At 40.2% G+C, this 25,242-nt stretch overlaps 1 protein-coding gene across 4 annotated transcripts in view; it reads left to right on the plus strand.

Annotated features, from left to right (window-relative positions):
* The window catches only part of RFTN2 (raftlin family member 2), a 52,890-nt gene that overhangs the window by 5,556 nt on the left and 22,092 nt on the right, over positions 1-25,242 (plus strand). For all 4 annotated transcript variants that reach the window (XR_012646397.1, XM_075001141.1, XM_075001140.1 and 1 more), the window contains 5 exons: positions 573-756; positions 5,660-5,771; positions 8,560-8,878; positions 15,886-16,089; positions 24,674-24,795. Coding sequence is in view for 3 of the 4 variants with exons in the window: in XM_075001141.1 (XP_074857242.1) it covers positions 573-756; positions 5,660-5,771; positions 8,560-8,878; positions 15,886-16,089; positions 24,674-24,795 (941 nt within the window). In the remaining variant the exon portion in view is untranslated. The remainder of the gene's footprint in view (positions 1-572; positions 757-5,659; positions 5,772-8,559; positions 8,879-15,885; positions 16,090-24,673; positions 24,796-25,242) is intronic.

The following is a 25,242-nucleotide window of genomic DNA, read 5'->3' on the forward strand; positions in this document are numbered from 1 at the left end:
TTTAAATTGGTTTTGTTAAACTGGAGCCAACCTCCACATAGATATTTATTTCACTTGAAACCACACTTAGTTCAGTTTAGCTTAAATTGATTAGGAATAAACTACTCAAACCAAAATAAGAGCATGTCCACAGGTTTGCACTGTATTAACCAAATTGGTTTAACAATTGATTTAAGGTAAATCAGTGCAGTGAGGCTTGAATTCCAATTTAGAAGTTTTATTCTGTACCTTTTTACCTTCTTCCTTTTCATAAGGAGGGATTGGTGGAGATATAAATGCTGACACAGCTTTATACAGTCGTAATAAAACCATGCCATTACATTGTTTCTAAACCGATTAAAAGTTTTTAAAATCTTTTTTTGGATGAACAAATTTATCACTATTTTTACTAATTTCTGGTCAACTAAGCATCTGCTACATTTTATACATCTGTACAGTGGGAAATACAGATTTATTATCTTTTGTGCTCCAGTTAGATCTAGATAAATAGCTTATTTATATGTATGAACACATGCATACCGAGAAACCCCTGTAGCTAATGTCCATGTTTTCTGTTCATTCAATTCCTTAAGCGTCCTCAAATCCAGAAGTTATCAAGATCAGTTCTGTGTTGGATATAGCAACAAAAGTGGAAGAGTATTACATCAAAGGATATGTTGTAGGAGCAATCCATCCTATTATATTACCTGTTGGGCGAAGGAAGCACTTTCCTGCAAGTTATTTGTATCGCGTGGTACTATCACGACTCAAATTAAGGTAAAATACGCTGAGGAGAAAAATTACTTGAATTAGATGACATAGAATACATTGCTTCATTAATATTTTAAACATATCCAAATGGCTTTTGAACAGGCATCCCTTCTCACTTTTAATTCTAATCAGGACATTAGAAAGCACCATCAAAGATGAACCAGAGGCTGAATGCTCGAAATAATTTAGACATTTTGACACTGAGCATCACACCACCAAACTTCTGGGCACCTGGATAAACCACTGCAATTCAAAGTCTGAATTAGAGTCCTGTACAATGCATGGGGTAAGAGAGGCACCTTGGAATGCCATTCACAAAGGCCAGCAGGCTATGCAGGAAACTAGCAAATGGGAAATGCTGATCAGAGGAATGTATTTGAAGCCTCCCTTCTCACACATGAGCACCTAAGACCAGACTAAAGGGAAGTACTTACCTTTGTAAGACAGACAAATCTTTCATGTTATAGTACCTATGCACTTTTAGCAAGAAGACTGATGTCAAGCTGTCCTGCAGTGGCTCTAGGGGATAAGTACGAGCCTCTGGGGAGACTGTAAAAAAATAGGGCACAAACCCTAAACTGGTTATGAGCTCTGTAATTAGTTGTCACCAACCAATTATCAAATGTAATGTACTAAAACAGTCTTAACATGGAGTCACATACAGTCCCCTTTGGTACTCCAGTCTGTCTTGCCACTTAAGTAAGCACACCTGTGTGATAGATAGTTCCTTAGACCAAGGATCACAGCAATAGTAAGGCTGCCCCATATCTCAATGGACCAGTCACTTCCCGTAGTCAATTGCACCTTATATTCACAGGAACCACAATGATTGTCAGGTATCGGCGAGGAAGCCGAGTTAGTCTGTATCTTCAAATACAACAAGAAGTCCCGTGGCACCTTATAGATTAACAGATATTTTGTATCATAAGCTTTTGTGGGCAAGGATCTGCTTCATCAGATGCAGGAGTGGGGGCATTTCAGAGGAGGATTCAAAGAAGGAGTTTCAGTCAAGGAGAGGGCCAGAGCTGACAAGGTCTATTCAGTCAGAGTGGATGTGGCCCATTATCGGCAGTTAATGTGGAGTAGTGAACATCAAGAGAGGAGAAATGATGTCAGTTCAGTCAGGGGGGATGTGACTCTTTCTTGCTTATACCTAAAAAGCCTTGCCCTTCAGAGTCCAAGCATCTCAGAGATACAGTTACTACTACTTAGAAGTTTTTATTCCCTCCCTCACTTGAGCTCTGGACTGTGAATTTAGCTGACGGGAGGAATTTACTTGTATGATTCATCTTTATGGTGGATGGGAGAAACAAATTGTTCCATTGTCTTAATATTTCCACAGTAGTTAATCTGGTGTTGATGGGTCTTCCCTGCTGGACAGGACATAACTCCTTCAGTTGAACACCTGCATTTCGTACTAATTAATATTTCTCCTCTGACCGGTGATTTACAGTTACAGCATCTAATAATACAATTGCTGAATGATCATAATGTTAAGTGAGCTTAATGCATGCAGCAACTTACAACCATTCCGTAAAGTCTAAGATCAAAACACATTTTTTCATTATAATACCTATTTTAACAATATTAACATACAGGTAAAACAGACTGCTTCCAGCTCCTTATTTTGTCAGTATTCAATTGACGCATGGGGACCCTGGCATGAATCAGCGCGTGGCCCTCCAGTATCACAACTGGAATGAGTAGGGAGGATAGCCCTTGTAACATAAGCCAATGATTAGGGTACTGTCTTGGGAGGTGAGGAAACCCTCTGATGCAATCTCCAGTCCATTTATGGAGATGAAGCAATTTGAACAGGGATCTACCACTTCATGGGTGTCTGCTCCAACGAGTGGTGAGTAGGACATTCTGATGTATCAAGTCCCACATCCTCTCCTTTTGAAGGTGTGCCACTGTGGGTAAATAATGAAAGACCCTTTGGAGCAGGGAGACAGTGTTTCCTGCCTCATAGATGAATGGTCTAACTACCAAACAGTAAAATCACCTGTGAGTGCTAGCCTAAATGATGGAGAGTGTGAGCATGCAAATGCATACACAAGCATGAGAATGACTCTATAGCTTGGTGGTTTGACCACTTGCCCAGGAAGTACATGTAAGTTTTGGAGATCTGATTGCATTCTTTGCTAGTTTCCCAGATTACCTAATTTTCTATAAATATGTGTATTTCATGGTAGAAAAACAAAGGGTTTGCTATATGTATTTTTTAATAAATGAACATCTTTGTCTGCTTTCCCTTTTTTCTTATTCTTAAGTCTAACCAGATCACTTTTTGTGCAAGCTGCATACTTCATCTTTTAAATCTGTGTCCACAAGATTAGATGAAGGGGAACTTTTAGAGTTCCTGAACAATTTTTGTTAACATACTCCAACTTTATCCAATTGGAAAATGTCTTTTTCAATTTCACACTTGATCAGGTTTCATTTACATGACTCTTGAACATGTAAGAATAGTCAGTGGAATTCCAGTATTTTAGGTATTAGTCCAAGTGAGCATGAGTTTTTCCTCATTCTCATTCTGCCATGCAATTTAGTTTTCCCTTCCCTACTTCTGCCCCACTACTTGTGCACCTGCTTAGAGGGACTACAGTAGTGGTACCAAATGAAGATTGTGTACTCTGTCCATCCCTGCACCTGAGTTCCAAGGATTCCTAACAGTTGTGCAGTGTAGTCTTGTTGTACCATATTAGTTGCGTTACAGTGAGACATAATGTAGTCCTAAATAAATTGCTAGTAAAGGAAATTTTGTTTTAACCCTACTGAACTAGTAGCTGGCTTATGCCTGCAAACGTGAATTTTATGCATCTGACAAAGCGGGTCTTTGCCCATGAAAGCTTATGCTCCAAAATATCTGTTAGTCTATAAGGTGCCAGAGGACTTCTTGTTGTTCATGAATTTTGTGTTTTTCTTTTCTTAAAAGCTGTACCACTTCAAGATATTCCATATGATCTTGTAGTGGCATAAGCCTGTTGCTACTATGCTCTTTACCCAGCTGTTTGTAAGATGACACTTCAGTCTGCTCAGCAAACCATTGGTCTTATAGGCTCTGCTGAAATTAAGTTCTCGTACACTGAAATGTGACACTAAAAGTATATTGTGCACTTCAGTTTTCCCTCAGTGTTTTCAGCCTGAACTGTCTCAACTGACTCATAAAATCATACTTTTTCTAATAGACAACCATGCAAACTAAACTTTGGATCTGTTTGGTAATCATGCTAGAGTCATTCTGACTTATACAACATCTTTAGTCAAAGCTTCTATGGTGAAAATTTAGCTAAAAGTTCTGCTGATGTACAAGTCACGAAACAACCCAATTTACTCTCACAAAACTGGAAGAAGAGGAGGAAAGCGTAGTGAAAACTATTGCTAATACTCTACTTCTAGGAGATGCAGTACAGAAAAATTTCTTATGCTTTTGCATGTAGCCATTACCGCAAGTTTCTGTGAGCAGCATGTGGGGGTGGGACAGGCAGGGAACCTGGCTGAGGCTCCCACTGCACCAGAGGCCAGATCTGGCTTGGCAGGCAGGATCCAGTTTCCTGGACATATTTTGCCCACTTCTGCTTTTAATTATAGTGCTTATGCCCTACTGCTGCAGCATGTGTTTGCCATCACAGGAGGGAGAATCCCTCACCACCCTCCTTTCTCCACATCCTTATACTATGAGGAGTTTTTCTACTGCATGCTTCTCCCTGTCCTGAAACCTCTAAAAAGCCCTTCCATGTACCACCAGAATCCATGAGGCAAAGTAAGAAAGTGGCTTGGGAAGAAAGTACCCCTCCACATTTTTCCACACAAGAACCAGTATTTACTCTGTGCTGTAGATCCACTGTGAGCACATCTCCTACTACTGTCTTTGTATAACGAAAATACTGATAATTTAAATTCACTAGATCAGAAAATGTACATACTGTATTACAATTCCTTAAGACTTTTTAAGCTTCAAATAATAAAAATACCATGTAGTTAGACCTCTCTATTAAAAGTATTCTTGTCACTCCAGATATGCTTTTATTAACATGTATGTAAATTCCAGAATGATGGCTACATATTTAAAATTAAAATGACATAAACAGTTAGTATTTTATGTATATTCACATAGATTTATTTACACTTGATAGTGTAATCTAAAATTTGTAACATTACTTAAATGTTTCCTTTTAAATTGAAAGGCTGTAACAAAACACTGAAGAGAAACCAATTATTGAAATTCACTGAATATCAACATTCAAGTCCAGTTGCAAGTAGTTAATATTGAAGAATATCAGACTGAGAAATAAATTCAAACATTGTTTAACATTACCTGAAAATTTAATGTTAAGTCTTCTGGGATGTATGGAAAACTCAAGGATTAATTAGCTAGAAGTTACAGTATAGCCAAATATTTTACTTTGATGCAAAAATACCTCAGTTTTCTTGATACCAGTGATTCTGTTTGTATGTCAGTTACAAATCCAATTAGCATCCTTCTAGGATTGTAAGAAGCAGCTTTTCTATTATTGGTATTGTGCCAGATAGTCTATTTCAAAGGAACTAACTCTTTATTTTATGTCTTATATTTGTATCTTGTATTTTTATGTATGTTTTCAGTATTTGAGAATATATGGATTTATTTGCTATGAAAAAAACACCTTTTCGCTAAAGTTCTTTATTACAAAGTGCTTATAAACGAACCTATATTAAATAGGATTATTCTTTTCCATTAAGGTTCGGTCTCTGATTGATTGTGCAAACATTGGGAAGGGTCACTTCTAAGCAGAAGTGTGAAAAAAGTATTGCCAAGATTTCATTCATATTTTTTTCCCAAGAAAGAAAAGAATTGTACATGCAAGCAGTTTGTGCAAGTTAGCAGCAAGCAGCTGACAAAGACTGCTTTCTTTCTGTATTCCAGCCAGAAGCACACAGCACCCAGAAGACAAAGACACCCTAGGCTTGTGATTGAGGAATGTCCTTTAATGTACGAAACACTGACAAATGAAGTAGTGAAAGGATTGTTAGAAAAGGTATGGAAATTTTTCAATTTTGTTAACTTCTCTGCTTTCAGGATTTTTTTTAGCAACATGTGGTTACATTTACAGGTTAATTATTTTGCAATTTGCAACTTTGAACCTTGTTTTCTGGCTAATAAAAACTATCAAGGCACTTGTTATGTAAAAGGGAAGTGTTACTTTTTTCTTCTTCAGCACTTCTTTTTGTTTAGAACTCTTGTCTTGAACCTATTGACCTCAATCAGACATTCCCACTGATGTTATTTGGAGCAGGTTCTGGCCTTCACTTTGTTGTTTTTCACGGTTTAGGCAATTGTACTCAAATTTTTGTAGGTATATGCATAAACTTTAAAAGCAGATTACATCAGGAGATTTGTGAACTGGGTTCATACTCAAATTTGACACATTAACACTTGGTATGAACAAAGACAGCAATTACCTAATGCATTACAAGGACTGCTTCCCTTCCTTTGATGTTCATAATTATCTCAGGCAAGACACGTAACATCCCCCACCCCTCACCCCCCTCCTTCAGTCCTATGTACTTGATTTTCAGCATTTATTGTAATTTTCTGGACCTCTATGCTATATAGGTGGTCTGGATTGGAAATTCAATAGGTGTGAAGAAGTGGGTCTGTCCCACAAAAGCTCATCACCTAATAAATCATTTTCTTAGTCTTTAAAGTGCTACATGACTGCTGTTTTCTTCCTCTACTAAGTTGAAGACTCGTGAAAGCTCAAAAATTTATTACTATAAAAATTAAAGGAATACAGTTGTCCAAATTAGTTGTCAAGGAAGTTTAAACAAAGAGCATCTTTAAAATACTTTAGGTTTATTAAGGTAGCTAAGAAAACAACTAAGACATTTTAAATGACTATGTTATAAGTACTCTGGGACGTAACAGGAATTTAAAATGGAATACCTTTTCACGTTTATACAATTTAGCCATGGTAAGTCAGATATACCTGAAGACTAATATTTTAAATGATAAATAAGCATTTGTTCAGCCTTGTACAAGGAAAATTGAAGTGTACATATCATGGGAAATGTCTTATTAGTCAAAAAGTTTTTAATTGGGATTATTGTTATTGATAATCCAGTATTTCTCAATCCCTTAGAAATTTAAAAAAAAATCTTTCCCAACATTGCCTGATGCCCTGAAGTTAATTGTGGTTCTCTTGCAAAATGGATACCATTTCTGATCCCAAATGGCTGTATTTTAATCAGTTGTGATGTTTATGTAGGTAGGGGTGTGGGTGTGTGTGTGTGTGTGTGTGTGTGTGTGAGAGAGACAGAGACAGTGTGTGTGTGTGTGTGTATACACACAGGCAATAAAGTGTTTATTCTTCTTCCTTTAAGATGCTACTATAAACACTCTATTACCTGGCATGTTGGAAAATGGGGGCGTCACTTAATCAAATATTCTGGTTAACTGAAAACTATATCTATGGACTACCAATTTTCAAAAAATTAGAATAGAATAATTTGAATAAATCTTAAAATTATATAAAGGTACTCACCAATCCAGTAGTACTACTGCACTGCATAGTGGTTGGTTTCTTGAAGCACTAGGTTTATCCAGATAAAGTTATGGGCAGCACGTGGCATACACCCAGATCACTAAAACTATACAACATTAAAACTATATTGGACATAATTTAACCCCTCTTTGATGATTCAGAAGGCACTTCAGGAATTTGCAGTGTCTCAGAGTCATCAGTTTTCATTGTAGATGTAGAACATGTAGGAGTTTAGGCTGAATCTGTAATGACCCTGTAACATACTTTGGAAGATGTTTTTTTGAATAAATCCCTGATTTCAACTTGCTTACTTGTCTTCAGGGGCGACAGTGGGGAGGGGCACAGGGGATCATGTCACCCTCCAAACACCATGGAGAAGAGAGGCCAGGGTCCAGCCACTCAGATTCTCTGGGCATTCAGTGCTGGCAGCAAAGGGTGTCTCCCACTGCCTGTGAGCATGGGGTGGGGGAAAGTGGAACAAAGAGGCCTCAGCTCACTTTCCTCTGCCTGCGTGTTGCTTGTGGGGTGATTGGGACTGCTGTGGAAGTGGAGAGATGAGGCTGGAGGAGCAGAGGGAGTTGGAGCTACATTGCTCTGCTTCTCCCACCGCTGCCGGTGAGTTAGTGGGTAGTGGACTCCCACTTCCAGTGCCACAGGCAGAGCAGAGGTAAGGAGAGGCAGGACCTGGGATAGAGAGGGGTTGTTCCACATCTCTGCCATGCTGGGAGGGCAGTCACATGCCCAGTGCCCCCCACTCCCCGCACCAGTCATCTCTGCTTGTCTTCTCCCACTTTTTGATAAAAGTAGAGTTCAGAATACCCAATTACATAATTTACTGGGCAGTATACTAATCTGAGGTGCTGGAATGAAGATTTGTTTTAGGAAGTATCAGAAATACCAGTTAATTAAGCCTTCTGGTTAATTGAGCACTGCATCACAAAGCTTTTACTGTATGTACGCTTAAGTTAGTTTTACTAGCTAGTATTTGAATATATTTCTTAGACTAAATCATAGAACATACCCTCTTTGCAAAATACCTTCAATTTGAATGCAAAATTCCAGTAACATCAATGCATGCAGAGCTTGCAACATCAAGCTGATACTTTCCTTAAGATAAATAATTTCAGTACTCCGCAATTCTTAAGTACTGTACATTGTGTCTTAGAGATATTTACTTGCAAATCAACATTTTCATTTATGGAATATGCATAACCTAGAAGTGTCTTATCTACAACCTGTAAATTCACAAAGTTTCAGAAAAAACTTTGTTTTGTTCATGCAGGTCAATGAAGCTGCTAAAAGAGGGAAGAAGTTTGTTGGATTTATAACACAGCATTTTCCTCAACCTAAATTTTGTAATGGCACAAACACAGATGGAAATGTGGACTCTGAATCACCACTATACATAAGGAACAAAGAGCACAGGATACACAATTATGATGAAAACTATAAAAACTGGAATGAAGGAACTTTGAGTGGTCAGTCATCTGAGAGTGGAACAGAGGAAGAAGTTCAGCCAGAAAGAGGACGGTTACAGGACACTGATTTCCAGTGTGGAAAAGAAGGTAGCTCCAGCCCTACTAAGCCACGAAAAGGAGAAGGTAATAAAACACTACAGTAAACCTTTTGATTTTACAGTCCCTGATTTAGCAACTTCAGGAACAGCTGTCCCCCCTGTTGTTCCCGAAGTCCACTGAGGTCCATAAAATCTTCCCTCCCCGCCCCCCCGCCCCACAAGAAAGGTTAAAAGACTTACCACTGGTGTAACCTGGAGGAGCCGCCATCTCCTCTGCCGGAGCCACCATGCGTACATGACAGCTCCAGCAGCAGCTCCTCCAGCCACACATGCACGGTGGAGCAGCTCTGGCCACGCAGCTGAGTGCCTCCAGCCATGCGCAGCAAAGCAGCTCCAGCCACACAGTAGGGCGCCTCCAGCCATGTGCGGCAAGGCAACTCCAGCTTTGTGGCGGGATGCCTCCAGCAGCTCCTCCCAGTGGCGGCGTCTCCAGTGAGTGGCAGGGTTTTATTTTTTGGTGCGGTGGAGGCTGGGGCTGGCAGCGCATAAAAGGGGTGGGAACCCTCACATATAACGGACTTTCAGGATTAGCGCACAACCTTCCCCCCATTAGTCCATTATATTAAGGATTTACTGTACCTGTGTATTGAAGGAACAGGATAATTACACTGAGTTACCACAAAAAAGGATAACAAATATAAAGCAAAACTTGTAACAGTATATACTAGCTTATAAAGTACAGGTTTTTAAGATCTCTTAGTGTAAATACATATTCATTTTTAAAACAGCTTGGCAAACAGCAATCACTATTTGTCTCCTCTGTACAGTAATCCCTTGATTTACGTGGAGGTTGCATTCTGGGCAACCTCCACATAAGTAGAATTTCACGTAAATTGTGGCAGGGTTGGGGGAGTGGGCAGCTGGGGGAAGTGGAGGGGACAGCCATGCGGCTCCCAGCTTCTCCCAGCTGGGGGAGGGGGGCGGCAAACAGCTGCTTGCCAGCTGTTTCTGAGAAACCATGCCGCAAGTAGCTGTGTGCCTGCCAGCCTCCCCAGCTGGGGAGCCCAGACAGCGTCTTGCAGCACCAGTTCCCCCAACCATGCAGCAAGCCTCTGTCTGTGCACTGGGCTCCCCAGTGCTGCAACCAGCTGTCTGTCAGGGATGGCAGCCTGACTGGAAGCTGCTGTCCCTGAAAAGAAACTGCTCCTGACAGAAGCAGTTTTTTCCCCTGACTTGTGGCTGCCACGCTTGACAGGAGTGGCTGCCACCCCTGACAGGAGCAGGCAACTGCTCCTGTCAGGTGCAGCAAGAGAAAGGTTGTTGCCCCTGACACGAGCAGTTTCCCTGCTACCGTCAGGGATGGCAGTTGCGTAAACCTGAGACGCGCAATCATATCTTGAGGATTTACTGCACTCTCTCTTCTCGTAGCTCCAAAAAAAAAGAGAAGTTCTGTGGCACCTTATAGACTAACAGATTTATTTTAGCATAAGCTTTCATGGGCAAAGACCCACTTTGTCAGCTGCATCTGACAAAGTGGTCCTTTGCCCACAAAAGCTTATGCTCCAATAAATCTGTTACTCTATAAGGTGCCACAGAACTTCTTGTTTTTGCGGATACAGGTTAGCACAGCTACCCCTCTGATACCTCTTCATCTCCACTCTTTCAAGGAAACTGTTAAAAAAATTGTGGACCATTAAAGCATAGTCAGTAAATGCTCAGTCTCTCTTAATATTATAGGCAAACAAAGATTTCCCCAGAGCTCCTGTGAATTTCCCAACACCACCCCGAACCACAGTTGTCAACTAGTGACATTGACGAGTTGCCCAAGTGATCAATTTTGGCCAACTTTGGGTTACAAATCACTTGAATGCTGAGGTAATGAAGTGTTGTTATCCTTATTGCATGAGTAAAAAGCAGCACAACCGTCCTTCACTTGCCCTGATTGAACACATCTCCTTCATCTGAAATGCACTGGCTAATTCCAGATCCCATGGAGAGAGAGGGTGAGGAAAGGGTGTTTTGCTTGGTAATCTGCCTAACATAAACACTATTTGATCTGCTCCTCTGTACTGTTTAAAGTCAAGAGTTGATTAGGCTCTATAGAGAACTTTTATTACGTGACCACTGATAATCAGGTGTAAGTGCTTAGCAGTGGAACGTGTGAGGTGCATGCTGATTGCACACAACATTGTGAGAGCTATACACTCCCTCCACTTCTTTTTTATTTTTTCCAGCAGTTTAATTTGCCCCTAATAATGGATTGCTTTGTGTTTGAAAGGTATGATAAAGAAAGAGAATCAAGTGCAATGCGTTTAATCTTATTCTTGTGGCCCACTGAGGTGAAAAAGGGCCGCTCATGTGGCTCCCTCACTAGCCTTGGTTGCCCATCCCTGGCCTAGCCTGCACTAGCAGTGAGGTTCCCTTGGGCATGCACACACCGGCAACCCAGCAAAAGCCATTCAAGTCGCAACACCAATTGAGGCCTTTCCAGCCTGCTGGGCACTCAGACTTCTACTGCCACAAGCCTGCTACTTCCACCGTAAGCCCTCCCATCTGCAGTCTGGGGCCAGTCAGACCCAGTCCAAGCCCTCCTCTGGCGCTAAGCACTCATTCTGGGATCAAAATGTGAGTGCCGCTAGATCCGTCCCTCACAGTCCTCAACAGGCTTTGCCTATTCCTTATGGCCTGGCAGGATGTTCACATTGGGCTATGCCATTCCCTTTCATTCTCTTCCCTCTTCCCATGTTCCCAACCATCCCTCTTCAAGGACCCCTCTCACAAGCAGCTCCTGCTCCAGCAAGTACAATCACTCCTGGCCCTTGGGGCAGTGGAAGATGCTCCTCCTCAGAACAAGGGCCAAGAGTTCTATTCCCCTTATTGCCTAGTTCCAGAGAGGGTCCGGAGGAAGCCTGTGGCCTATCCTGGACCTCAGGGAACTCAACAAGTTTATTGTTTTCCACAAATTCCATATGGTTTCTCTAGGTACCATTATTCCCTCCCTGGATCTGAGCAATTGGCTCCTGCAGGGCTGTTCATTCTGCTAGGTGGAGGTCCAAGTGGCTTTCAACAGAGAAACTCTGGACAAGCTGGGACTCTTACTCTATCCAGCAAAGTCCTTGTTGATTGCATCTGAACCCATAGAGTTCATTGGGCAGTTTTCAACACCAGCAAGAAAAGGGTGTTTCTTCCTGATCATCGTTTCCAGGCTCTAGCCCCAGCTTCTATGCTCCCTGTCCAAGTTTCTGGTTTCCACAGTCAGCACATGGTCCCATTTGCCAGGCTACACTTTCTCCCTCTCTGGGCATGGTTGGCATCAGTGCATCACCCCAGCTGGGACACCTGGTACATGGTCTTCACAGTGCCGTGACATGTCTCTGACTCCCTCCGCTGGTGGCTAAATTCTCAAAACATGCTGGCCAGTGTTCCCTTTCACACACCCCCAACCTGCACAGTCTCTGGTGACAAACATGTTCACCATGGTGTGGTGCTTCCTCAGGGGCATGGACCTCCTCCTCCTTTGGTCATGTGCTGCCTCCTTTACCCCTCCTGGAAAGTGGCCATCCTGGTGGCTATCATTTCCACCAGAAGGATGTCTGAGCTCCAGACCATCATGTTGAAACCTCTGTAAACAGTGCTCAGTAAGGACAAGGTTCAGTTCTGCCCTAGACCAGCCTTCCTCTCAAAAGTGATCTCCAGCTTTAATACTAGCCAAGACATTTTTCTTCCTGTTTTCGATCTTAAACCTCACAGGGAGCAGCAGCTACACTCTCTTGATGTGAGGTGGGTGCTTGCCTTCTACGCTGAATGGACCGAGCCCTTCTGCAAGACCTTCCAACTTTTTGTGGTTGTTGCTAATCGTACGTAGGGGCTTCCACTTTCATTGCAATGCATCTCTTCCTGGATTACATCCTGTATACGAACCTGTTAAGACCTTGCACTAAGGTTATCCTGCTGCCTGTTACAGTGCACTGTACGCATGCTCAGGCCTCTTCAACTTTCTTCCTGGCTCATGTGGCTCTCCAAGACATCTGTCGAGCCACGACATGGTCCTCAGTACACACTTTTACATCATGCTCTGCTATTGTGCAGCAGTCTAGATGGGATGCACCCTTTGCAGCCACTGTCCTTAAGTCAGCCATGCATTGACTCTGACACCTCCTCTTGGATTTGGCTTGTGAAACACCTAATTGAATAGATATGAGCAAACACTTGAAGAATTAAAAATGATTACTCACCATTGTAACTGTTCTTAAAGATGTGTTGCTCATATCTGTTCAAAACCCACCCTCCTTTTCCACCGTCAGAGTAGACAGGAAGAAGGAACTGAGGAGGGGGGTTTTTGAACAGATATGAGCAACACATCTTGAAGAACAGTTACAATGGTGAGTCATGTGTAAAGCTGCACACTGGCACCATTCCTGGGGGATCCACAGCTGACCCGAAGGGTAGTAGTTAGGGTAAAACTTTCCCACAGTTGTGCACACAGCACATGCACACCTAACTTGAACAGATATGAGCAACACATCTCAAAAAACAACAGTTACAATGGTGAATAAGCATTTTTGTTGAGACTTTCTACACACCTAAGATCTCAGCACTGCCACACTGAGTATCACAATGCCTGTATCCTTTTGTGGGTCTAGGTCCTTCCTATGAAGTATTTCTTGTGACTTTCTCCTCACCTTGCACAGGCTTCTTATTCCCTACAGATTTCTTCATTCCCTTCTCCCACAAAGGGCAACCATTCAGTTTCCTTCCTCTAACCTCTTGGTCTGTTTATAGCACCATCCAGCTATTTCCCAGATGCATTATATCTTTAATCATGCTTTCCCCACCCTCTATGTACAACCAGATGGGTTAATTGGCCTCTGGTTCCCACATTAACCATTTCAGAGTCATCATGAGGTACGCACCCTAATCACAATTTCTAATGTAAATTCTTGCTTGAATTTCTACTTTGGCTGTTTTCTATCACTTCCCTGATGAAGCTACACTGCAGATGTTTAAAAAGGAAGTGACTATACTTACTACCTGTTATTCGTAAAATGTTCTTCCTTATAAAAAGATGGAAAGTACTGGAATTGCTTTTAATCATTTTTAAAAGGACACAGTTTCACCTTTTAAAAAGCTGTATGTATTTTTAAAGGATAGCGTTTGGAATATAAAGAGTCTGTATAAATAGAGAATAAACTACATCAGTAGTGAAACAGTACCATTAAGTAGTACAGATTTAAAAAAAAAAGAGGGAATTTAACAGTGGAACTTTAATTAGCCAGCACTCATAGAAATAGCCTAATGTCCCAAGAACTTGGTAATACTGGACATGCAGTTCATTTAGCTGTTAAAGAGCCTGGCAATTATCTTTCATCTCTGCACAGCTTTCATTAACATTGGACTTCTGAGTTTTCTAAAGAATACAGATATTCATTATTGTTCAGTTACTTCAATTTTCTCCATTCTATTTCGTGGCATACCCTAAGGCTGAAGAAGAGACATGTAGGGACAAGAGTGAAAGTGGACACTTAAGGTGAAACCCTGGGCCCACTAAAGACTATGACAAAACTTAAGTTGATTTCAGTAAGCCAGGATTTCACCCCTGAAGAGCAGAGCTGTGGAAGGAAAGGAAGTCGGGCTCCTTGCATCAGTAAAAACACAGGAAAGGGCCAAAAGGAGGGCTACTATGCACAACTTTACTGAAGGGAGTCATGTCCATAGGCAGACAACTTTATAGTTTAGTCCAGGGATGAGCAAAGTGGGGGCATGAAATTTTAAAAGGGGAGGTGCTCCTAGGTCTCAGGCTCATCCATCTCATTAAAATTTTTGAAATAGATCACTCTTTTTATTTATGTTTATTCACATTTATACACTGATTCATAAAGTTTTTACATTCTATATATTGTTTTCTTACACATGCCAGAAGGAATAGGAACACAACATAACCAAAATTTCTGTTGGTTTGGATTACATTAGACAGGTTGGAGGAGGGGGCGCTGCTAACTGGAGGGATGAAAAGTGGGTCCCAATGTAAAAAGTTTGCTCACCCCTGGTTTAGTCCCAGAATAAATTCCCTATACATCTCTCATCCCACCCAGGAATATATCTTATCTATAGGCCCTGTTTCTAGCTTTGGGGGGTCAGGAAATAACAAATCTTAACTTGTCAGTGGTCCAGAATTGGCACATTGCCTAGTCTTCATCTTAGACTGTTGCTGTTTGTGGACAGGGAAAAGGAAGCATTTCTCTGGCAGCTATGTTTTCTTTTAGATGGTGCTGCTTGAAGATGCTCATAGGTAAGAAATGTTAAATGTTGTCCAGGGATTTCATTTTTAAACAGAATGCTGGTGAGTTAGTCAAAATGGTTCACAAAAAATAAAATAAAATAAAACAAAAAATGCAGTTTGTCTCATTGTTTTGCCCACACGTACCACTAGCATGCATGTGTATGTAATCATATACCTATATAGTAAATATTTATTTCTCTAAACCCTTGTGTAACTAATCACTGAAGTACTCTTTGATGTATCTGGATTTGTGGAATTATGCAGCTGGTGTTCCATTCAGTGGTTGTTATGTTTGTTTAGTATAATAGCATTATTTCAATGTCCCGGAATGGAAAAAGGAGAGCAATTCATGTTTTTTCAGTAGATACCCTAAAGAATGTAATGATTTTATTGGGTTAAAGGAATACCATTAACTCATAATCTAGTCCTTTTAAAAAAAAGGTTAAATGTAGTTTCAAGCACTATACTTTCCCATGAATCACCCTAACAATACTCATGGTTCCACAATTACATTGTTCTGGGGTTGATTTCTATGTTTTTTTCTCTTCCATGTTGTTGTTTGAAAGATCCACATAATCAAAAAAAAAAACCTGACTGACTGACAGGGGAACCATGAAAATTATATACAAAGTGCTCTCAATGTATAAAAAGTTGAAAAATTAGAGAAAAATAACTTGACAAATAATAATCTTAACAGCTTTTTGTAATAAAAATCGCAAACAACATTCACACAGAACTGTAATTTTTAGTTGATTGTATTCCATTAAAGCATAATTTTTCCTGACTTTTTGCTTTTTTTATATTTTCCTCAGATAATAAATTATATACAGTCTTCAATGTTTTTGATGATGACTCAAGCTGCTGGACCTATCATGAGGGCATTTTGTCTATGAAAGTAACAAGAAAAGGACCAGTTATTAGTACTCTGGATGCAGATTGGCTAGAGCTAACCACATTTTATTATAAACAAGGATTGTCATTAATTGATTCTTTTGTACACTGGGAATCTTCTAAAGGTAAGTCTATTTTTTATAAGATTTTAAACTAGTCTGTTTATTTTGCAAAACATAGGTTATATTTTGCTTCTTAATAAGAGTAAACCTGCTGTTTCTGTTTCTAAAAATTATTAGGACTATGGTAATTTTTGTCACTGCAACTTCACAGAACATGAAACCTGATTCATTGTTTCCCTGACAGACATATCTTAAAATAATTTAAATTTTTCTTCTGTTTACCCAGCTTAAAATTTTCCCAAGGGGAAAATATACTACTTTATCAATTAAAGCATCACTTACAGCTAATGCTATTTCATTCAAATACTTACTGCTAATAATAATTAGCAAACAAAATATTAGGCATCATATTCTCAGAATGCATCCCTAATTCTCAGAACATATATTAAATGGTATTCACAAAAGACTTAGTCCTGCAATTTGTTGAGCCCCTCCAATGAAATTCTGAGTACCCTGAATTCGCATTGAGTATACAGTGTTATAAATATACTATAATATCAATATAAAATAGTATACTAAAGATTGCAATCTCTATTCTAGCATGATGCATTCTGAAGTAAATGAGAGTGCTTTTTTCTATTTTAGAATGGAAGGATTAAGCCTGTAGAGTGAAATCAGTGGGAGTTTTGCCCATAAAATCAATGGGACCAGGATTTTACCCCTAGTGGTTTATGTATACTATCTATTAACAATCTTCTATGACCAAATTACTTGTACTGTAGTTGTTAATGTGTGTCACTTGGTCCACATGACCATATAACATGGTGATGCCTGCTAGAATTTCCACTCCAGCTGGAGCACACTAATGCACTGTTTAAATTTTTGTCCATGGCTATCAGCTTTTTTTTTTTCCAAATCTTTTCTGCTGGCTACTACAAAATACTGTTCACTTAATAAACAAATATAGTAATTAGAGATAACCCTAAATTGAACCTGGCTTCTGAGCGCTAGGAGTATTTAGAATCCATTATAAATCCAGAGTTCCTGTCTTTGGCTCATCTCCTCTAGTAATACCACTCTTTTGTAAGTGTTGTGATGAGGTAAATGTCATTTCTAAGCATTCCATATGTTTAAAGCACAAGCTTCACGTCAGCCACGACTGGTTGGGTACTTGTTTTGGACAGTCACTAGCAATAGCTACAATGCCCAGATGCTTTGTATATTGCACAGACTTCAAACTCTCTCAGACGAAGAGTTAATGGGCACAAAACAGACATCAAAACATTCCTGATCCACAAACCTGTTAGTCTACATTTTAATGGAGTGGGCCATTCTGTTAATAACTTAAGAGTTTGTATCTTATTGAAGAAGAATTTTCAGTCTGCTTTAGAAAGAGAAGCTGCTGAACTCTCTTTCATATTCAAACTCAACACATTAACATGTGGTTTGAACTGGGATGCAAATTTTCTGGGACATTATAGGGGCTCTTTGGCATACTTGGCTTAATCCAATTCTTGACCTCCCCCTCAACCCCTCTGCTCTGTGATTTGCTTATCTTGGTAATTTTTTTCTGATGTGTCAACTTTGATTACTGTTTTTGGTTCTCTATGCCTTAAATATTGAGTCTGTTCTGGTATGGCTATGGTCTGAAGAAGTGGGTCTGTCCCATGAAAGCTCACTTAATGAATTATTTTGTTAGTCTTTAAAGTACTACTTGACTGCTTTTTTGTTTTGGCAAAAGAGGGGGCTATTTTTTTTTCTTCAATAGCAGTCAGCCACAGCATAGGCAGTGAGTTCTAAGGGCCCACAGTGCTCAAGTACCAGGAATATTGCTGGTCTGGGGGCCCTGCTTCAGCACAGCTTGGGGCCTGGTCTCTCCCTCAGTCCAGGCTGTTGCCCTTGCATGCACTCACCTCTGCCCCAGTTGGCACCTGACTCACCCGCTTCCATCAGATGCTTCCAGCACTGGCAGCACAGCAGAGCTAGAGCAGTTTGCTGCCCACCTGCTCTGAGTAAATGCCAGCATGTCCCTACAGCTCCTGGGCAGGAGGGGTGTCCATGCATGCTGTTCCTGCTGAGGAAGCATGGGAGCAGCACATGGAGACACCCACACTACGCTGGGGCCACACTGCAGCCATGCAGAGTGAGTGGCCGGAAACTGCTCTAGATGCTCTGCACTGTGGTGGTGGTTGTGGTGGTAGTGGCGGCAATGGTGGAGGCTGCTGGGCCCTTTAAAATAAGCCAGGATTTGCAGGCAGGGCTTGGGGAATGCACTGAGGGTGGAGTGCAAGTGGATGTCAGGTGAGCAGCAGCACATAGAGACCCCTGCCCTCTCTAAAAGCTTCTCGCAGAGGGCACACTCAGGCAAATAGCAGAATTTTACCAATGACTCTGTTAGAGTTCTGGACAGAAACTAATGAACCTGGCTTCTGGTCTCAGCTTTAAGACAGAATTGCTTAATACCCAGGGCAAGTAATTTAGTTTCTCTGGGACTGTAAGTTCTTTGGGGCAGGGACTGGCTCTTACTAAATGTTTGTACAAGGCCTAGTACACTGTGCCCTTCTCTCATTTGTTGCTTGTTGCACAGTCTTTCTTGAACTGGCATTGGGCTCTGCCGATGCCTCTATTTCCCCTTCTTTGAGTTCTCAAAAAGTGCCCTCAAGCTCTTGTGCAAGTCAAACCACAGCCCTTCCTGGGGACTGGTTTCTTACAGTCACTCAGCTGAACTACCAGCTTAAATCAAAACGAGTCTTTCCCCCATTCTAGTTTCTTGAACCCTTTGCTGAGCCCAACAGCTCCTGCTGCTGCTGCTGCAGCCGCCACCATTTCCTCAGGCCTCTTCCTTTGATTCTTTCTATACTGTCCTTCACTGAATGTGGCTCCAAACAGACCTTTTAATCTGTCTGCTATAAAGAACTTCTTCCCTGTTTATCTATTTCCCTCAGGCACCTCTGGGTCCCCTCAAAGAATCTAACAATTTCATGCAAGTCTTTCTCTTCAGTTACTCTCATACTAGGGCTTCAGGGTCCAGCTTCCATGGGCGTATGTGCTTGCTTGCTCTCTATTCTCCAGATTCCCCTGGGCAGGGGAATTCTTCAAACTCATTCTGAGCTTATCCAGAGAGACACCTCCTCATGCTGTTTCATAGCCTCTGGTCTCAGGCTACTTTGATACAGCAAGTTCCTGGGCTACCATCATTTGGTGCATGGTCACCTGACTACCCATTACCTAGGACCAGATAATAAGGCACATGTAGAGTTGAATCCAAACTCCCTGAAGAGTCAGCCAACCCTGTGACAGATCCTCATGGCTGTACTATACTACCTTTAATGCCTTAACCTTTTCCATCTTCAAAGTCTATTTCTTACTGGAAAGTCTCTGTGGCTTCAGTATTAGACTACTGTACTCATTAGAGCATGGTTAATACTTTAAGATGTAATTGTGATTCATATTTGTAATATTATATTTTTCAGTTAAATATGTTGGATACAAAACAATAGTTTACGTAGCAATTCCTTTGCAAGTAGTAACATTAAATTTTACATATCAAATACATTTTAATGAAAATTAACCAATATTGTGCTATCTCCCTTACCTAATATTAGTTTAATTAAGATCAGAATATAATGCAAAGAATAGAATATTTTGTAGTAATATTCTGCTGGGGCAACAAACTTGAACTGCTTCATCTATTCAGTCTCTTTGAATTTTACTCTGTTATTTTATGCTGAATGAAGAGTTAACATTCCTCTGAAGTGGCTTGTTGTCTGTTGTCCAAGTTTTGAGAGTTTTTTTTTTTCATTTGTCCTAGTTTCTAAGTGGTCAGTGTTCTTTTAGAGTTGTTTATGGCAGCTGTGTATGAATGAATGGAGCCCGGGACTTTAATTCAGAAAAAGCTGCTTTGTAAAAGTTCATTGAAGTGTTCTTCATAGACCCTCACAGTTTATACAAGACTCAACTCAATGTGTGTAAAAACTCAATCTGTGTAAAATAATTAATTGTAATAAGAGTGCTCCCTCAATGATATATTTTAAGGTAATTTTTGATAAATCATTTAGTATCTACTTGCACCTATCTCCGTTTTACTAATCACAGTTTTTCTGTTTGTATGGCAGTTAACTTCTGCTGTGCATCATTCTAAAAATCTCTGTAAATCATAAGGCCGTAGTCCTAAGCCAAATTCCTTCAGTGCATGTGTATTTGAGAAAAGACTCTTATTCTTCAATGGGAGGACAAAAAGAGATACCAACGTTATTAAAGAATTATTTGAAAAGACCTAGGATAGGGGTCGGCCACCAAAATAGCAAGAAGAGCCATTTTTTTCCAATTTGGTAAAAAAATCAATAATTCAAGAGCCTCAATGTATGTGAATACAAGATGGTCCTTAATAAATAACATCAAATCGTACTTTTTGGAACCCCCAGGAACAGTGCACACAGGATGATTTGCAATGCTATACATGTTTACTTCAGGATGGTCACAAACTTTTTACATATTCTGTTTCCTCACACTTTACGTGTGTGTTTGTCCCACTGTCTTTCTGACTTTTACTCCCGAACCATCTCTCTCTCTAGAGGACACTAGGGGGAGTTATCCAACATCTCGAGATTGCATATCGTTTTTTATTTATATATTAGTTCATTTTTGGGCTTTTAGATGTTCACCATTTATCAAAAATAATCAGGAGGTTTGGGGGGGGCGTTATGTTGCAATTATAGCATTGGAAGCCACAAAAAAATCCTTAAAGAACCACAGGTTGCAGACCCCTGGCCCAGGATATAAAAATGAGCAGACCAGTTATTTGTGACTTCCATCAAAGAGCATAATTAAGAAGAGGCTCTCTGAAATCTCTTTTCCCTCCTGCTTAAACAGTAATTACTGCAACAACTTCACGTCCACCTCCTAGAACCCGAGCTCAAGCAAACCCAACCAGTGCAAGATAAACAGCCCATTAGCCTGGGCCCAAATCAGCTAGCACAGGCCAACTGAGGGGTTTTAATTGCAATATAAACATACCTTTGACCTCAGTGGGAGTGGAATCATGCCCTTAGATTTTAGTAGTGTTTTCCCAGTGCTTGGAAGAGAGGAGACAATACCCATTATGATTCACTGAGAAGAACTGCTTTAAACCAAAATTAAGCCCTGCAGCTTTTGGCCGACAAAATTTCCACAAGCCTCCCATTCACCAAAAGTCTTTACCCTTTTATTCTTATGAAGAACTCTCCTATCATTAACACAGGGGAGTATTTTACTTAGGCATTCTACACTGCCTCCTTTGAACAATTGGTGCCTCTGATTATGTACAGCCTGATCGTTGCATTTTACAGTCAAGATCTTGGGGGTAATAAAACTGGATTAAAATGAATAGCTTTAAAGACACTCTCTTAACATAGGTGTAGCAATAGCTCAGTGGTTTGAGCATTGGCCTTGTAAATCCACGGTTGTGAGGTCAGCCCTTGAGGTCACAACAGTGGATTTAAGGGCCTGGGACAAACAGCTTTAACATGTGAGCATGCTTTTCTCTGACTGATCAAGTGTTTACAAAGGGCCAAGAGTGGATGTTACCTACTGTATTCTTTTTTGCTTGATATGTTTGTTTTTGCCTTCAGCCTAAAAGAGTTTATGTAATAAGCTCATTATTTGAGCCTCCCAGAGAGATGAAATCAAAAATCCTTTCAGAACAAAAATAAATAAATACAATGGGTTTTAAAAGATATGTGCCTCCTACCAACTTACTGTTTTGCTTGTGTGCTGTATCTTTTATCCTAGACTCTTTTAAAAAATAGATGTCACCTTCTTTTTAGCAGGAATTGCCTTTCTATTTGTCTTTACATCACATAGTACACGTTAGGCTTTAGTGCAATATAAACAAATAATACATTTAACCTAAACAGCTACAGAAACAGTCATTTGGCTCAGGAAATATGGAGGTTAAAAAGGGCATTTAAGCAAAGAAAATGGAAATATTTCCAGAAGCCATAAGAACAAAACTCAACAGTAGTCTATTTATTAGAGTGGTTGAACTGTAGTTCCTATTTTAATAAAAGAGAAAGTGTAAGAAATTTTGAGCCACAATAGAGTTCACAGTTTCTAATGCAGAAAAAGCTTATTGTGACAACTTTTTGTTTGCTTCTCTGCAGTGTTTTTTTCTCTAGGAAGAAAATATATAGAAACTCCCCACAGCCCCAAACTGCCCCAGGTGCCCCCAGGCTTAACCCCCCACACCCTCAAACCTTTCCCAGGCTTAACCCCCTCACAGCCCCAAACCACCCCCCCCCAGGCTTAACCCTCTCGCAGACCCAAACTGCCCCCTGCCCCCAGACTTAAACCCCTCACTGCCCCAGACCTCCCCCAGGGTTAACCCCCCAGAGTCCCAAAGCTCCCCCAGGCTTACCCCCCTTGCAGCCCAAAACTGTCCCCTACCCCCAGGCTTAACCTTCTTGCTGCCCCCTACCATCCCTAGGCTTAATCCCTTGCAGCCCCAAACCATCCCCAGGCTTAACCATTCACAGCCCCAAACTGTCCCCAGGCTTAATCCCTCACAGCTTCAAATCATGCCCTCCAACCCAGGATTCACTTACTTACTTACCCAGGAGCTCCTCATGCTGCTGCCCCACGCTGCTCCTTTGCTGGCCGCTGTCTTCTCTTCATCACAGCTACATGGCTCCTCCCCAGGCCTCTGGCTCCCTCCAGCCCACATACAGCACAGCAGGGGCAGCTCCCAGAGCCCTGCCATGCTGAAAGAGTAGGATTCAATTTAATTGGTTTAACAGTCAGATCCCGCTGTTGGCCGTTAAGCCAATTAAATTGAGTCCTACTCTTTCAGCATGGCAGGCAGGGAGCTGCAGAAGGGAGCGGTAGCAGCAGTGGGAGCCACAAATGGCTCCTTAAAGAGATACATGTGTCTTGGAGCCACCCAGAAGGCTTCCAAAATGGTGGTGCTGGAGGGAAAAAGAGTGCTGGAACTCCATTCCATTGCGTTCTCTCCAGAAAAAAAGCCCTTCTTCTCTGTTTGCGTAACTATCTGTGACATATTTTTAAAAATATTATACTCTGGAATTTATTTTGGGTACCAGAATTAGAAGTGGTAAACTACCATCAAAGACAAGGTGGGCAAAAGGGCCAAATTCATTCTGACTAAAATTCCACTGAAGTTGATAGTTTCTCCAGGGAAGAATTTGACCCAAAATATTTTATGAATGTCATAAACAAATGCTAGAATTTTAAAAAATATCTCAGCATAGACAATTATTAACTTTTATTTCTGTATTGCTATCTGACAGTGTTGAAATGTTAAAGGTTATAATATTTCCTAGTTTTGACTATTTCAAGCACTACCTAAAACCTGAAGAGAAGTTCTGCTGTTAATGAATTTATAGAATTGAACTGTTTGCAAACCCTAATAAAGTTAGTGTAGATGTATTATACACACACAGTCATATACACACACACACACACACTCACATACCCAACCCTATTTTGTATGCGTAAAAATTAATTAAATATTCTATTTCTATGCATGCATGATAGGCATATATGTTCTAAAAATGTAATTTAAAATACTCATATTCCAAAAACATGTAAGATTTACTGCAAGTGCAGACCCTAAATGAAGTGAAATTATTGTGATTCTTTAATACTTGGCATTGATCGGGAAGACGCTGTTTGAGAGTATCAAATTCATACCTGATTTAGAAAATGTATGCCCATATAGTATAATTCCATGTCAAACCAACTGTGGAATTCTTTCGGTTATTCTTCAAATAAAATTACACTATCACCATATTTCTGCATAACCATAAGTTATGTCACAGAGACAATCTTCTCTTTACATTCGTGGAACATTGGAGAGGATTTAAAGTGATATTTTGAAGAGTATTTCTTTTTTCTGTTTAAATTTAGTTTAATTTTTTTTAGTTTTTAAGATTCTCGGCTCTTGAGGTATCACTACAGAAAGGGCTTCCAGATGCCTCTTAGGAGATGCACTATGCTATCAAAGACAGAAAATCAACCAACAAATGATGCACAGCTTTAGTTTGGGCCAGCTGGATATTATCAGACTCTCACAAGAAGTAAGTCAGGGAGGTACTCTTTGAAACTTCCTTCCCACCAGGAATCCTCCTACATTTACTTCTGTTTCCAGCTCTTCCTGTGGCCATTTAATTTTTTTTTTTTTAATAACTGTGGATAGACACTGTAATTTGTTTTGTTTTTCTTTAATCCTTTCCCATCTGCAAGATCCGTATTTGTTTTGGTCAGACATTTACCATTTCAAAGTTGAACATAGAGTTTTTGTATCTGTGTACTACATAAACAGTTTTTATCTTTGTGTTGTGCTAGAAATTCAAATTCAAACATAGCACTTACTTCCTAATCCCTTTAATAATATGGAAACTTGCATTTAATTAGTCAGCAACTACCTGTAGAAAAGAGAAGCCTCACAGTGTAATTAAGAATATGACTTCATAGCTTACAAAGTGGTGACAGAGGGCTGAAAAAAGCCATTAAAACTGATGTATTTGATGTCTCGGATAATGTGATTCCACTGGGACCATAAGCAGTGCATAGTTAAGAAGATGTGTACATCTGTGCAGAATATGGACCTAAGTCTTCATAGTTCACCTTGCACATGTCCTTGATTCCACAGGAGACCACATGCCCAAATCTTTAGAAGGATTATTTATATATGAAGAAGAAGGTTCAGGAGTTCCGGGTTCTAACAGGAAGGGGAATGACACAATAGTTGTAGAACAATGGACTGTTATTGAGGTAACTTGCAGTTAATTTGCCAATTATCATTTTATCTTTAATTTTCTGTATTGCTTTTTCTTAATGTGTTTGTATCTAAGTTAGACACAAGTTTAGTATGCAGTCATCTTTACACCAACAAGACTACCACTAAAATCGTAAGACTGAATGCTGAATTTGTATATTTGTAATCAAACCCCTAAAATGGGCAAGTAAGATCTAGCAAATCAGACCCTACATGTAGTTTAGAAGTTTGATCAAAAAGTCATGAAAAATCATCTTTCACACTTGCTTAAGAGTGATGTATTTGTTTTTAGAGGCTGTGTAATGTTTGGAAATGTGTTTTGTTCTTCTTTCTGCATCCATTTATAAAATATTTTCATGGCAGGTTGCTGACTTAAATAGGTGACCAGTAACCTCTGTTAAGTTTTATGCTTTATGTAACTAGTATAATCAAACTGGAAATTT

This window comes from Carettochelys insculpta, chromosome 8, assembly GCF_033958435.1.
Source record: "Carettochelys insculpta isolate YL-2023 chromosome 8, ASM3395843v1, whole genome shotgun sequence".
Lineage (NCBI taxonomy): Eukaryota > Metazoa > Chordata > Testudines > Carettochelyidae > Carettochelys > Carettochelys insculpta.